Source organism: Neltuma alba, unplaced genomic scaffold (assembly GCF_004799145.2).
Source record: "Neltuma alba isolate B1F8T4 unplaced genomic scaffold, ASM479914v2 tig00003308_pilon, whole genome shotgun sequence".
In the NCBI taxonomy this organism is placed as follows: domain Eukaryota; kingdom Viridiplantae; phylum Streptophyta; class Magnoliopsida; order Fabales; family Fabaceae; genus Neltuma; species Neltuma alba.
In genome coordinates, this window is record NW_021633228.1 from 8710 (window position 1) to 24086 (window position 15377).

At 35.1% G+C, this 15377-nt stretch overlaps 3 protein-coding genes and 1 long non-coding RNA gene across 5 annotated transcripts; 1 reads left to right on the forward strand and 3 right to left on the reverse strand.

The window, feature by feature from the left end:
• Nucleotides 1-321: 321 nt before the first annotated feature.
• On the reverse strand, nucleotides 322-3462 carry LOC114741174 (nudix hydrolase 2). 2 transcript variants are annotated; one of them, XM_028929430.1, is made up of 8 exons: nucleotides 2993-3462; nucleotides 2229-2294; nucleotides 1996-2133; nucleotides 1709-1786; nucleotides 1577-1627; nucleotides 1437-1471; nucleotides 1232-1343; nucleotides 322-619 (listed from the first exon to the last, which is right to left on the reverse strand). In XM_028929430.1, the coding sequence occupies exons 1-8, from the start codon at nucleotides 3179-3181 to the stop codon at nucleotides 392-394; spliced, it is 897 nt and encodes a 298-aa protein (XP_028785263.1). In that variant the 5' UTR covers nucleotides 3182-3462; the 3' UTR covers nucleotides 322-391. The 2 variants fall into 2 exon arrangements, with proteins under 2 accessions (XP_028785263.1, XP_028785262.1); XM_028929429.1 differs by having other exon boundaries at nucleotides 1437-1627.
• A 2512-nt stretch (nucleotides 3463-5974) lies between these two features.
• On the reverse strand, nucleotides 5975-6916 carry LOC114741175 (uncharacterized). The gene is made up of 3 exons (XR_003739757.1): nucleotides 6882-6916; nucleotides 6675-6786; nucleotides 5975-6055 (listed from the first exon to the last, which is right to left on the reverse strand). It is a non-coding gene; the product is annotated as an uncharacterized LOC114741175 (long non-coding RNA).
• A 2199-nt stretch (nucleotides 6917-9115) lies between these two features.
• LOC114741172 (trihelix transcription factor GTL1-like) lies at nucleotides 9116-11762 on the forward strand. The gene is made up of 2 exons (XM_028929426.1): nucleotides 9116-9726; nucleotides 10628-11762. Exons 1-2 carry the CDS (start codon nucleotides 9308-9310, stop codon nucleotides 11373-11375), a joined length of 1167 nt encoding a protein of 388 aa, XP_028785259.1. The 5' UTR covers nucleotides 9116-9307; the 3' UTR covers nucleotides 11376-11762.
• A 1931-nt stretch (nucleotides 11763-13693) lies between these two features.
• Nucleotides 13694-14830, reverse strand: LOC114741173 (uncharacterized). Its single transcript, XM_028929427.1, has 2 exons — nucleotides 14570-14830; nucleotides 13694-14026 (listed from the first exon to the last, which is right to left on the reverse strand). The coding sequence occupies exons 1-2, from the start codon at nucleotides 14828-14830 to the stop codon at nucleotides 13934-13936; spliced, it is 354 nt and encodes a 117-aa protein (XP_028785260.1). The 3' UTR covers nucleotides 13694-13933.
• Between the last annotated feature and the right edge of the window lie 547 nt (nucleotides 14831-15377).

The window sequence follows — 15377 nt, forward strand, 5'->3', positions numbered from 1 at the left end:
TTTAAAGATGGGATACAGCACAAGTTGTAGTTGAACATTACTTCAGCCTTCTTTTCAATAATAATTCATGCTCTAGAGTATATTAGAATTTTGGTATAAGTATTGTTCAATATATTAAATGTTATTTACAATTCTATTTTATCAAACATTCTATAAAATTTGAAAAATAATCTTAAATAAAATAAAAGCAAAATTGTCCATGTTAAAATATTTTTCCGTCCCCTTCCCTCATGAACCAAATAAGATAATATTAAAATTCCTCCCCTCTCCTCTCTTTTAATAAATCTAAATAAAGTAATATTAAAATTCTTTCACTCTCCTCTCCTCTCTTTCCCTTCACTCCACTAAAATCCGTCCCCTCCTTTTCTCTCATTAAGTCTTTTTATGATGGTTAACATTTCGGGTGAATCATTTTCTTCTTCTTCTTCTTCTTCTTCTTCTTTACATTTGAGGTCAAGTACATGAAACTCTTTCTGTCAGGGAAGGGTGAAGATGAAGGAACTACATTAAACCCAGAATAATGGCCGCGCATCTTTGCCCTGCACACTTCATCCATCTGCTTCACAAACTTGTGCTCCTCATTGAATCGCTGAGCTGCATATTCCTCAAAAGGCATCCACTACACAGCAAGACAAGACAGCATAAATGCGATGTACTATCGATTTGGTCCTTCAAGTTTAATCTTGTTAATCAAATCCCTAAAGTTTCATACACAATTTCATATTCTTATTTGATCCCATCGTACCAGCAATTTTTTCTGCAATCCATCAAGAAGTTGCCGCCTTTGAGGTTATGCCACGTGTGTGTGAGGAACTATATATTTTCAAACCATAAGGACTTGTTGTGTATGGTTATGAAATTATAGGGATTTGATTGATGAAAGATTAAACTTCAAGGACCATGTTGATAACTGAGGCAAACTTGAGGCTGAGAAAGTTTCATTATTCATTATTCCTAGATCCTACTACATAGTTCCAGTGATCCGCTAGTCTACTTAACGATCTTTCAATCTTTGGCTGTAATAATCATTCTGTTCCCCCCGCCCCACCCCAAATACTTACATTATATTAAGCAGAACATAACTCCAACTAGAATGTGATTTAGTGTGATGGGATAAACAATTCATTTTTAAACTCATCGCTTGTTTCCTTTCCTTCTCTATCCCTGTTAAAAAGTACGATAAGCATTTACTTTTGACATGAAGAATCTAGGTTGCCAGAAAATTATGCACCTGGGCAGCTCCTATCTCTTGTTCTTGCACTTGGATGTCAAAAGAAAGGGGGCGCAGCATGCACAAGATGAATAACTCTGACTTCGTAATTAAGTATGACTTTGGAGTTTGTCTGATGAAAGAAGAAAGAGATGTTTAGCAGCTCCTAAACTTGCAGATTCCAATCCCAAAAAAAAAAAAAAAAACCAGAACAATTCGTATCTACCTTAAGGCTAACACTTCCAAAAATTTTGTGTCAATCTGCAAATTGAGAAAGGCACAAAAACTTAGGCATATATGTGTGTGTGTGTGTGTGTAGAGTTTACTTCTTCTACAGTTTATGGGTACCATAATCAGAATACTTACTCCTGTTTCTTCTTTGACCTCTCTTATTACCGCTGCACATATATCTTCTCCCTGGATAAGTTAAACTAAGTAAATTTTACACACCCATCATTACTTCTTACTCTGCAATGAGCCGATCAACTACATGTTTACCTGGTCAACAGATCCAGTGGGGAATTTCCAGACTCCAGGTATCCAAAAAGGTCCACTTTTTTCTTGAACCACTAAGATCTAGTAAAAAAATAGAGAATACAACATTAATCACAAAATGCAAAATAGAACTACATTTTTAGAATTCTTCCCACTCACTTTTTCGCACGGAAGGACACATGCGATATAATACTAATCACAGCCCTAGAATTGTGAGGAAGCTTTTCCAACTAACTTGTGAGATTCATTGGGCAACTTCACTATATATTGACATATAGCAGGGGAAATACCTCTCGTTTTTCATTCATGACAAATCCACCAACACATACACGATGTGTGGCGTTTGCCGGAATATTACTTGCAGTTTCAGGTAGCCAGTATACAAGCATTAAATACTCTGGTTCTGCATGGTGATACCGAAATCCCTCCTGTACAGAAGAGCCATAGAACCAATCGTAAATTTACAAAAATGCACAACAAATAATGACCAAAAAGTTTTCTTCTTGATCAAGCACAAGGGTACCTTAACCAGAGGTTCAACAAGACAGGCTTGATGTATAGGTAACTTTATCCAGACGGTTTTCTTGCCCTGTTAGACAAAGTTGATTCATCAACTATACAGGATTAAGACACTGGTGGGTTCTTGATTCCCTCAGGGCAAGCATATCATTGTACCGAAAAAATGCCCTTTTGGTGTCATGAGCCAATTCTTGTGTGATACAAGTTTGTATCATATGATTGATAAGTGGCAAGCTTTTATTTGTCTGTTCAAAAGATTTCTACTAATTGTTTCCAGTAATGTTAAAATATCTCAAGCACACAACCAATTGAGGAAGCTGAACAGAAAAGAATTTGGGAGAGTGAACTTCACATATCACGGCCAAGTGAAACAAATAGTAATTTCTGCATAATCAATAAGAGATGAAGAAAATACACCACTGTACTGGTTTTTGTTGACCTGAACTATAACATGAAGCAGAAACAGTACGTAATATCTCAAGAAAAAACCCCTGTATTTGATCTGCTTTTGCATGAAACTAACATGAGAAGAGGAAAGAGGAAGAAGATATCCAAACAATATGCATCACAATCTCGTAGAACCCAATTTGCATGCTTTCTTTCCTTGCTCTCTCACAGCACAGCCATAACATAAAGCATGAATAATGCATATCTAGCTATAGAAAAAGCCTCATGTCTGGTTCTAGTGTCACAAGCAAGTATTCATCAAACAAATGAAATTAAAGAGGGAAAAATGAACAACAGTATAAAACTAATATGAAAAGCTACCAGCAGTCTCCAATGTGAAATTGAAGCTCTAAGAATCGGCACGAAGATTGCGGGATCCATAGGCTCGTCCATTTCAACCATAACACCATTGTAGTCATCATCAGTTGATGCTAATAGTCTAACTTCTCTGACTCCATTCTCAGCAACCGCTCGTGGAACAGTTTCTGTTGAACTTGTTGAGTCTGTCATACCCTAAATGGGAAAAGGAGCTGCCACTTTCATCTTGACCGTGCAGGAACATGAAAGGAAACAGCATTAGACGAAAAACCAAAGACCATTTCATTTTATTGAGACTATTCCTAGCCAAAGAAGAGCAATGGTATTAAACATTGCCTTCAAATAGGAAAACAACACAGTTGAAGCAACGGCTAACACCCCTCAAAACTGATTCGTCTGCTATGATTAGAGAAGAAGGGAGAGCAGAACATTCATAGTACCATTAAATATGCATGAATCAGTGAGTTCAATCAGAAGCTTACAAACTTCAGAGCTGTTTCCATAACCGGACATAATAAGTACGTAGTACTGTCTGAATTTCAATTTGACATTATAAAGATCAAGTGAAAATTGTGTCCAGACCAACCTAATATCACCTCAGGGAGGGGAGAAACCAAAAAACGATGAAAATTTATTGCATGCGAGAGCAAAAAGAACGAAAAATGGCTGTCATAAACTGGGAAAGCTAACTGATCCCTTAATAACCAAAGCACAAGACGCTTATGAAAATTCGAAACTTGATCATATCCAGCCAGACAAAATGGACATCGACATAGACATGAAGCCAAAATTGTTCTCACCAAACTATCAGGATTCAGGACACGAGAATCATGAACGAAGATATCCAGGCTTAGTTTAGACGGTGTTCGGGGTTCACCACCTGGCGTAGCAGCTACTCTTATTATTATCCTCGGGGACATAAAACATCAAACACAGTAAACTAGCACAAAAAGTTGGACTTCATACTTGTGTCGTGGAGAAGGGAGAATGCCCACTTGGGCTGCGATTTTTTGCAAGCTTTTGTCATTATTGGGTGTGAACTAAACCCCACAATGGAATAGTGACGCATTGTTTTCTTCCTAGTCATTATTGTGGCTTTGCTGATTTGAACAGATTCGTCACTTAAGAAACAGACTCTGATGTTGAAATGAAAATGGAATCAGCTTCCAAGGTTTGAAAGCCGAGAACTTTGAAAGCAAAAAGGCAACTTGGCAAGGAAGGGATAAGAGAGTGGACACGTGACGATGCTCCCTTGCGACTGGCAGTACTCACTCTGGTCTTTTTTTTTTTTTTCCAAGTTTCATCTGATCAACTTATAATTTATGGATTAAAATTAGGTAAAAAGAACAATATTTTTGTTTTTAAATATATCCTTATCATAAATGCAAAAAAAAAAGATGAAAAAGAATGTATAAAACATATAAGGGGAGAGAGAGAGAGAGAGAGAGAGTGTGGCAAAAAAAAATTACAAAATTAAATATTAAGATAAATCTAAATTAAAACTCATAAAATCCATAAGATTTCTCTTTAAATTTAAAGTTCATTTGTCAAACAAATGGGCCTACCACAAAGCTCACAGTCTCGCATTGTTACCGTCACTGTGTCACTTTTTTTTTTCTGAAAACAAGCTGCAACGTTTAAGTTCCACAAAAATGAATCTAAACCATAATTTTTTTTAGTTGTTATAGTTTCTCAAGTCAAAAAACAGTTGTTATGGTTTCTCAATTCCAAATATTTGTTTTTACGCTGAAAATTTGTTAAGTACACTCTGACTCCATCGCTTATTATAAAAAATAATTATCAAAATTACGATGTTTGTTAGTTTAATTTGATTAAAAATAATAAATATGTAATATATTTTTAATTATACCATTATTTATACATAAAGAATATGATAAATAATGAATAAAAATTTATTACAAGGAGATATTAGATGATACATTTAATGAGTGTGAAAGTAGAAAGATATGTCTAAAAATTTCAAAGACAATTTATTTCCAATGTTTAGCAATACCACTGTGAAAGAAGACAAAGAAAGTATTGTAGATGCAATGGCAAATAAGTTGCCACACAATATAAGTAGAATAAAATTTATTTACTACCATCATAAAAATGAAAAATTATTATGGTCATGATCATTTCGTTGCATTTATATATAATCTATAATCTGGTACTTTAAAATACCCAATACATTAAGGGCTTGTTGGGAATAGCGGTCAAAATCCCTTATAAACACGTTTATGTAAGTCGAGATAAAAACTTTTATGAAATGCTTATTTCGTATTCCGTAAATTATGATTGAAAAGCTATTTATAAGTTGTTCCAAACAGGCCATAAGTAAAAGTTGTGCCCAAATTTGGCTCTCCTCATCAAGTTCATGGTAATCCAAATGTTAAGATAGACATAAAACCTGTTACTTTAAGTTTTAATTATAAAACATCGTTTGTAATTTATAAACAAAATCTTATAATTATAATTGAAATATGATTGGTCTTCTTTATAAGTTATACTCTATATAAAAATACTTGTATGGTCAAAATTAAATATTCATCTCTCTCTCATAATTATATACATAACTTGGTGAATGTCTAAAGGGAATTACACCTCTTAAGGCCCTTAGAATTCAAGACCTAGTCATTGTGAAATATTACTATGGTTTTTATACAATTTGTTCAGTAAATCTTTTATAATCATGATAAACATTTTGAATGATTAGTTTAAATCTTTTCTATCATGGTTAACATTTCTGGCGAATTAAATTTCTTTTGATAACCATGGTACATTCTCAAAGATTATACTAAGATTCTTTTCTACCATGATTAGTATTACTTAATTTTGAGTTTAAAAAGATTAGTAGCAGGTTAGAGAGAACCGTTGTTATGCATGAGATCCCCAGAATTCAAGTACATGAAAGCTCTTTCTGTTAGGGAAGGATGAAGATGAAGGAACTGCATCAAACCCAGAATAATGGCCGCCCATCGTTGCCCTGCACACTTCATCCATCTGCTTCACAAACTTGTTCTTCTCATTGAATGGCTGAGCTGCATATTCCTTAAAAGGCATCCACTACACAGCAAGACAAGACAGCATAAATACGATATACTATCGATTTGGTCCTTCAAGTTTAATCTTGTTAATCAAATCCCTAAAGTTTCACGCACAATTTCATATTCTTATTTGATCTCATCGTACCCGCAATTTTTTCTGCAATCCATGAAGAAGTTGCCACCTTCGAGGTTATACCACATGTGTGTAAGGGACTATATATTTTCAAACCATAAGGACTGGCTGTGTATGGTTATGAAATTATAGGGATTTGATTGATGAAAGATTAAACTTCAAGGACCATGTTGATAACTGAGGCAAACTTGAGGGTGAGACAGTTTCATTATTCATTACTCCTAGAGCCTACTGAAATATGCGTTTGACATAGTTCCAGTGATCCACTAGTCTACCTAACAATCATTCTACCTTTGGCTGTAATAATCATCCTGTCCCCCCCCCCCAATACTTACATTAATTTAAGCAGAACATAACTCCACCTAGAATGTGATTTAGTGTGACAGGATAAACATTTCATTTTTAAACTCATCGCTTGTTTCCTTTTCTTCTCTATCCCTATTAAAAAGTGCTATAAGCATTTACTTTTGACATGAAGAATATAGGTTGCCAGAAAATTATGCACCTGGGCAGCTCCTATCTCCTGTTCTTGCACTTGGACGTCAAAAGAAAGGGGGCGCAGCATGCACAAGATGAATAACCCTGACTTCGTCATTAAGTCCGAATTAGGAGTTTTGCTGATGAACGAAGAAGGAAATGTTTAGCACTTCGTAAACTTGCAGATTCCAATCCAAAAAAGAAAAGAAAAAAACCCAGCAAAATTTGTATCTACCTGAAGGCCAACACTTCCAAAAATTCTGTGTCAATCTGCAAATTGAGAAAGCCACAAAAACTCGTGTGATACAGGTTTGTATGATATGATTAATAAGTGACAAGCTGATGATGACTACAATGGTGTTATGGTTGAAATGGACGCGCCAATGGATGCTGCAACCTTCGTGCCGATTCTTAGAGCTTCATTTCAACCATAACACCACTGTAGTTATCGTCAGTTGATGTTAATGTTCTGACTTCTCAGATGCAAATTTATTGCATGCGAGAGCAAAAAGAACTAAAAATGGCTGTCATGAACTGGGAAAGCTAACTGATCCCTTAATAACCAAAGCGCAAAACGCTTATGAAAATTCGAAACTTGATCATATCCAGCCAGACAAAATGGACATCGACATAGACATGAAGCCAAAATTGTTCTCACCAAACTATCAGGACACGAGAATCATGAACGAAGATATCCAGGCTTAGTTTAGACGGTGTTCGGGGTTCACCACCTGGCGAAGCAGCTACTCTTATTATTATCCTCGGGGACATAAAACATCAAACACAGTAAACTAGCACAAAAAGTTGGACTTCATACTTGTGTCGTGGAGAAGGGAGAATGCCCACTTGGGCTGCGATTTTTTGCAAGCTTTTGTCATTATTGGGCGTGAACTAAATCCCACAATGGAATAGTGACGCATTGTTTTCTTCCTAGTCATTATTGTGGCTTTGCTGATTTGAACAGGTTGGTCCCTTTGGTCAAAAAAAAAAAAAAACAGGTTCGTCCCTTGAGAAACGGACTCTGAATCTCTGATGTTGAAACTTGAAATGAAAGCGGAATCAGCTTCAAAGGTTTGAAAGCAAAAAGGCTTGGCAGGGAAAGGTAAGAGAGTGGACACGTGACCATGCTCCCGCGGGACTGGCACTCTGGCAGTAGTCATTTTGGCATTTTTTTTTTTTTCCCCCCCAGGTTTCATCTAATTAATTTATAATTTATGGATTAAAATTAGTTCAAAGTAATAAATTGGTAAGAACTTTATTTTTGTTTTAAAATATATTCTTATCATAAATGCAAAAAAAATGTATAAAACATATAATGAGAGAGAGTTGGGGAAAAATAATTAAAAAAATTAAGTATTGAGATAATTCTAAATTAAAACTTATAAAATCAATTAGATTTCTCTTTAAATTTAAAGTTCATTTGTCAAAGAAATGGGCCTACCACTAAGCACAGAGTCATGCATTGTCACTGTCACCGTGTCACTTGTATTTGTGAAAACAAGGTGCAACGTTTAAGCTGCACAAAAATGAAGCTAAACGATTTTTTTTTTTTTGAGTTGTTATGGTTTCTCAAGTAAAAAAAAGTTGTTATGGTTTTTCAATTCCAAATATTTGTTATTATGCTGATAATTTGTTAAGTACTCTCTCACTCCGTCATTTATTATAAGAAATAATTATCAAAATTATAATGTTTGTTAGTTAAATTTGATTAAAGACCATAAATGTGTAATATATATTTTTAATTATACCCTTATTTATATAGATAGAATATGAGAAATAATGAATGAAAATTTATTGCACTGAGATATTAGATGATATATTTAATGAGTGTGAAAGTAGAAAAATATGCTTAAAAATTTCAGACAAAAATTATTTATTTTTTATATTTAGGGATACCACTGGGAAAGAAGATGGATAAAGTATTGTAGTTGTGATGAGCAATTTGCCACAGAATATAAGTAAAATGAAATTTATTTACTATCATCATAATAATAAAAAATTATTATGCTCATGATCGTTTCGTTGCATTTATATATAATCTATAATCTGGTTGATTTTGGTTGGAAAAAAATAATAATCTGGTTGATTTTGATTTTATTTAGATTGGTGTCAAAAAATTAACACGCGTGTTGTTAAGTGAGAATCATGTTATGCACTATTAATACCACCTCTTGTAAATTAATAAAATATTAATATTTAATAGAGGAAATTATAAGGACCTAGTAGAAGAAAAAACGACATGAATTATTCTTTTTTTTTCAAAAAAATTATATATTATACACATATATATTCTAAAATACGCAATACATTAAGGAAAAGCTGTGCCCAAATTTGGTGCTCGTCATCAAGTTCATGGTAATCCAAATGTTAAAATCGACATAAAACCTGTTATTTTAAATTTTAATTATAAAATCTCGTTTATAATTAATAAAATTTTATAATTAGAGCTCGAGATAAAGTTTGCTTTCTTGCGTCACAATCTGAGCCCCGCATAGATAATTTCACGAAGGGACAATCTCGTAAATAGGGGCCAACAAATTACAAAATTGGTAATTTCAGCCCTCTATTTTACCAGAGTTTTACCCTCACATTTACTAGCCAACATGTTCATTTTCACCTTCTCCCTAACCCTCGCGCCGCAAGTTTTTAACGACCCTCTTCATGGACGACCTCTTCACCGTCGACGATTTCCCTTACCACGTGGCCCCCTTTCCCGACGCCTCTGACCTCCTTTACGCCCATCCCACGCCGGGTTTTCACCCTCCCGACGTCGCCGACCACCGCCGGCTTCTCAACCCCACGCCACAGAAGCTCCGCCCCATCCGGAGCCTCGACCGGTCTTCTTCCCCGCCGGACCTTGAGATTCCTGAGAATGGAGGGCTCGCCGGACCGTCTGACGATGTGGGTTACCTTTGTCATCAGTCAAGTCAGAACCCTGAGTTTCTGGATCAGCGAGTTGTGTCTTGCGAGGAGCTGAGGAAAGAAGCTTCCGATGATGTCGTCGGAAATGACTGCCTCCAGACGGAGAATCCGGCAGTGCTCCGGCCGTGTCATACTTGTGAACCGAAGCAGGAACCTGGGTGAGCTCTGAATTCGATCCCTCGAATTTTCTGGTTTTAGAATCTTTTTATGCCGTATAATTGGGTTCGTTTACATGCCTCTTGCAAATTGTTTTCCCTTTTTTTTTTCCTGATTTTAATATAAACACTTTTCGTAGCTTTTTCCTTTTCTTTTTTCTGTCATCGAATTATACTTTTGCTTTATTATCTTATTATTATCTTTTGCAGTGGGGCAGAGCATCCCGACAAAGTATCTTTAAAAAAAAAAAAAAAAAAGCTTGGTGCTTAGCTGCTTATTATTCTTACCCAAAATTTTTTCACCAGTCTTGTGTCATCTAAGTAATGTCCACTATGGAGCTCACTTCTCACCAGTAAAATTGACCTGTGTATATTGTCTAGGGTTCAATTCTTACTTCTACATCTGCAAATTGAAATTTAACTTTCCTGTAAACAAAAAGTCTGATTTCATTGTAAAGGGTTTAAACAGTGGAGAATTCATTATGTAAAGTCTGGATTATTTACGGTATGAATGGTGCATTTCCATTGTCATACGATAATTTGCAAGTAAAGAAGAGGGGAAAAGAGCAAAAGAACAGAAGTTTGAACTTACCTTGTGTGTTCTTGAGTCATTCATGTGAAATCATACTGTAGGTGACAGAAACAGGGAACTTATTGCGTTACAGTTGAGGTAAATGCAAATGGCAACTAGGAAGTTTAGCATAATGACCTATCATAATTGGGTCATCATTAATCATACCGAATACAAGGTATTTTAGCATATGAATGCTCTGTAACTAAGCTCGGGGAAGAGGATATTGTAATCTTACTGATAACCTGAAAAATGGGGTGATAATGCTTGTATTGCTATGTGGGTATTGCCTCTGAAGTCTGAACTGTTATTTTGAACTATTCCTTGTTGCAGTTCATCTTGGGACAATGATGGTGATTCGTCTGAAAGTGTGGAAGAAGCCGGGAGTGGAAAGAAAAGAGAAAAGACAATGATGAAGTTTGAAGCTTTTCTAGAAAATTTGGCGATGAAGGTTATGGAGAAGCAAGAGCAGATGCATAAGCAACTGCTGGATATGATAGAAAAGAAAGAAAGGGAAAGAGCTATGAGAGAAGAAGCTTGGAAGCAAAAGGAGATGGAAAGGAGTAAAAAGGATGAGGAGGCCAGAGCTCAAGAAAAATCTAACAACCTAGCTCTCATATCATTAATTCAGAATTTACTGGGCCATGAAATTCAAATCCCCCAACCGGCAGCAACCAGCTCAAGAGAAGAGGATGAAGGTGAAGCGAACATCCAAAAGGATTTCAAGAATGATCAGAGTAATAATAGATGGCCAGAAGCTGAAGTACAAGCACTCATAACTCTAAGAACTTCTTCAGAACACAAATTTCAAGGGATGGGATCCAAAGTATCTTTATGGGAGGAGATATCTAAAGCAATGCATAATATGGGTTACAATCGTTCTGCAAAGAAGTGCAAGGAGAAATGGGAAAACATCAATAAGTATTATAAGAGAACAATGGAGAGTGGGAAGAAGCGCCGGCTAAACAGTAAAGCTTGCCCATACTTCGATGAGTTAGACATTCTATACCGAAATCGGCTCCCAAATATTGGGAAAGCCTTTAGCGATACCTCAATGTCATCAAAGACTGAAAAGGAGTAAAGTAAGAGCTGATTCTCATAAATATGGTATTTTTTTTCAGTTTACTGCTGTTTCATATTCATTCAGTCAGATATTTTTGGCAATAATCTTAGTAATGAATATGAAGCAGGAAACATGTTAGTCTCAGATTTTGCGGTGGTCGTCCATTTATCCACTCTCGGTGTTCTATGCAAGAGTTTGGATTCTTGCTTAGGTTGGTTGTGCCTATCATGCCATTTATTGAACTCCACTTGCAAGTTAAGTTGACGTTGTGAAGATTAACGTCAACATTGTGTGATTCTGATGTGGTGGCCTTAGCCCCATTATATATGTATGAGTGGTTTCTCCATTATAAATCTGTATCATTGATTTTTTTGGTCCTGCTGAGGCTCACTCTTCATTCTTGTCTGTTATCCGAATCATGTGACTGGATTTTTTAAAAATTTTGTTAATAATTTTTCTGTTTGTTCAAAATCAGGAGGATCCTTGAACTTGTAACGATAAATTAAAAAAAGAAGAGAGATCCTTGATCTTGAAGTTGTACTTTTGATGTTTCAAGGTCAAAAAGAAGTAACGCTTTTGATGTCATATTCTCGTTTTGTTTAATCTCCCTGGAAGCGCGCGCATGTAACTCCATTTGATTTAAATGAGAATAAGAATGAAAATAAAAATTAAATTCTGACAATGAAATAATTATATTACGTTTATTATGAAGACTAACAGATATTTCATTCTTCGTCTGTACCGGATCCATAAAAGTAAAGGAAAAGAAGACCATGAAACGGTACCCCGACTCCATCATTTCCTATTGATTTAACCAAGAGGGAAGAAAACATATTCCCGTGCCCTTCTCATGAACAAGTCTAATATTGCTTGCTATTTAATTCTTTATCAAGTACCAAGGTAAAATGGTAGGCATATAAAGCCCTGTTGATTTTTGTTTTTTTTCCTTGGGCATTTCGATATTTTTATATTTTAAAATTAATTTAATAATATAGTTGAAAAAAAGAAAAATTTCATATTGTAAAAATAATTTATTCTTTATTTCTATTTCCATTTCTTTGAACGGGCAGTTAGGCACGCAACGTGTTCGCCTCCTGTCGTCTTATCAGTTGGAGCTCTAGAATGGGCCTACTTTCCTACCCCCTTCCCCAAAAAACACAAATGGGTGTGTTTGGCTAAAAAAGACAGGAGGAGAGAAATTTTAATAAAAAAAAAAAGAGATTAAAAAAATATAAAATATTTTAATATTATCTTGTTTGGATTAATAGAAAGGAAGGAGAGGTGAGAAATTTTAATGTTATCTTATTTGGTTTAGAAAGGGACGAGAAGCAAAATATTTTTATATGGACAACTTTATCTTTATATTATTTTTTTAAGTTGATTTTTACGAACTTTATAAAGTAATTAATAAAATATAATTATAAATAACATTTAATATATAAAATCAACTTTTTATAATTAGCAAAATTAAATAAATAAATAATTAATATATATATATCAATTATTTTATTCATACATAATAGTAAACTAATTATATTTATTTGATATACTAGTAGTACGAGTAGCTAATTAACTTTTTTAAAAGACAACATAAATGACTTATTTGTATGTTTTTTTTTTTGTGTGCTTGATTTGCATTTGAAAATTAAAATATAATTGATACCAACTTTTTTTTATATTTATATTTGATAGTATATAAACAAGAAAAAGAGGCATGATTGAGTCCACAAGTATGTCAAATCACATACAATTCGGTGCTAAAAGGTAACATGAGATTATTAGAAAATAATATAGACATATTAGTCAATACAAACCAAAATATCTTTTCCTTCCAAATTCCTCCAATTTTGGCGGAGAGGCTTGAGAGAAGAGGAGGGAAAATGTTAAAAAAAAATTTCCTCCCTTTGTAAAATTTTCATCTTGCCAAACAAGAAAAAATAATCAAAATCCCTCCTCCTTCCTTTCCTCCCTTTCAAATCCTTCATACCAAACGCATCAAAAAGCTCAAACTCATCCCTTCCCCACCAAGATTGTCTCCTGCTCCAAGAGGGGTTTGGCTTATTTAATTTAAAATTAAAGAAAATTAAAAATTAAACAACATTTCTCCCGAAAAAGTAAATAAAAAAAAAAAAAAACTTTCCATAGCAACCCCATTAAGGTCGTAAGAAAATCACACAGCATACAAGGATCCAAAGGATGCCCGAGAGATACACCAAACCCAACAAAAAACACCGATTCATAGCAGCAAACAAGATTAAAAATTTATGCATAAATCATCAATATCATGGATGTTAAGAAAGTATTAATATGCTAAGTACAATTATTCCCACGTATATAGGTATAGCTACCTGTACACAACGCCCCACTTATCATATAAACTAAATTGGACGGATGAACCACACCCTCATGAATCATAAGCTAAACCTATTAACAAATATAAGATGGACATAACCCTAAAACCTAAATGCTCTATCATTTTTCACTCTAGACGTGGGAATGGTTGTTATTTTACATTCTACAGGGTGACTACAAGTGTGTTAAAGTTATGTGGTAGTCATCTTAATTCAAGTTCCCATCTATATTTGTATTGAAAAGACTAAAATGTTGCAGCTAAACTCCTCACCGCTTTTGGCCTGAACCTTTCTCCCGGAAGGACGCTTCCATTTACTCTGCAGTAGTCAAAGTTATGAGCAATAAATTTTGCATCAGTATTGATAACTAAATTAATATTTTGGTCCTCAAAAGATGCACCTAATCAACTGAAGTTTGAACGTCTCATTCCGCGGCTCCAAGGAGTATTTCATCAATAGCATTCTCATAATAAACCCCTTGACAAGTAATCAACATAAAACGGAGACATGGCTTACCATGAAACCTTTGTAATTGTTAAATATCTATTTCTTGCGAAAACTGCAATGAATGATAAAACACCGAACAATATGGTGCTGCTACTTCAAGCATATACCATCGCATGTTTAAGTACCGGTTAGCCATTGTCTGACACGTTAGTTTCACGTTATGGCATGTCAGATGTGCTAATGACATATTAAGGGGTTTAAGATGGACCACACTAGAAATAAAATACTCTTTGGAAGACTAGGACAACATGACTGAATTTGGAGGACCACCTGGAGAAAGTGCATCTCTGAAGAACCAAAATGATAATTCAGTCAGAAAGGGTTAAAAAAAGTGCGAAAGGTCAAGATCCTTACAAGAGGTTCATCTTCGGAAATCTCAGCATTCCCAACATCATCAAGGCTTGATGACTCTTCATGTGCTTGGTCCATTTCTTGGGGACTGCTCTCCAAATAATTGTTCCCGTGATTCCCCTCAGAATCGGATCCTGCTTCTCCATTTGCCTTCTCTCTCATGGATCCACTTGATTCATCCACTTCTCTCCCTTCTGAACTCCTCTGTTCGGCATTTTGAACACCTTGGGGGATAGTCTCTCTATCTTCAGAAAGTTTCGTCATATTCATGCTTCTCTTCATCAGAATCTTCTTCCATGTAACTCAAACCCTTCTCTTTTTGAAGCTTCTTCCCTCTTGAAACACCTTTTACCTTCTTTTTACCTTTTTTAACTTTTCTTATTCCTTCATCCGATATTTCAGGCTGCTCCCCTTCAAAATCACCTTGCACAGAAAATATAAAAATGTGAGAGACAGAGAGAGAGCGAGTGAAGCCTGAGTTTAGTTTTTATTCCATATTAGGATAGGGTTTGATTCTGACGTTAAGACAGCATATTTAGTTTGACTGAATGATTGTATGTCAGTAACGGTGACACTAATCTTCCTGCCACATGCATGTACTACTAAATATGCAGTCACCACATAATCCCTCCTTGAGGAAAAAAATCACTTGTAAACATACCCTCCATTGACTTACAAGTCTACCAATCAAATTTGCGAGTGAGTAGAATACGAAACGGAACCAAATCAACATGACTGCATGGTTCAGTTAGGCGGAAACATATTAGAATTACATTATAGCTTGAGCAAGCCTAAAGATATGAACCTCCGA

Excerpts from the sequence above, each read along its gene's own strand:
- LOC114741174 (XM_028929429.1), bottom strand. The coding sequence starts at position 3,181 with ATGACAGACTCAACAAGTTCAACAGAAACTGTTCCACGAGCGGTTGCT. Across the intron at positions 1,787-1,995 it reads TCATGAATGAAAAACGAGAG|ATCTTAGTGGTTCAAGAAAA; the intron begins GTATTTCCCCTG and ends TTTTTTTACTAG. Across the intron at positions 620-1,231 it reads AAGAGATAGGAGCTGCCCAG|TGGATGCCTTTTGAGGAATA; the intron begins GTGCATAATTTT and ends CTTGCTGTGTAG.
- LOC114741172 (XM_028929426.1), top strand. The coding sequence starts at position 9,308 with ATGGACGACCTCTTCACCGTCGACGATTTCCCTTACCACGTGGCCCCC. Across the intron at positions 9,727-10,627 it reads GAACCGAAGCAGGAACCTGG|TTCATCTTGGGACAATGATG; the intron begins GTGAGCTCTGAA and ends TCCTTGTTGCAG.
- LOC114741173 (XM_028929427.1), bottom strand. The coding sequence starts at position 14,830 with ATGACGAAACTTTCTGAAGATAGAGAGACTATCCCCCAAGGTGTTCAA. Across the intron at positions 14,027-14,569 it reads TTTCCGAAGATGAACCTCTT|AGTAAATGGAAGCGTCCTTC; the intron begins GTAAGGATCTTG and ends TGACTACTGCAG.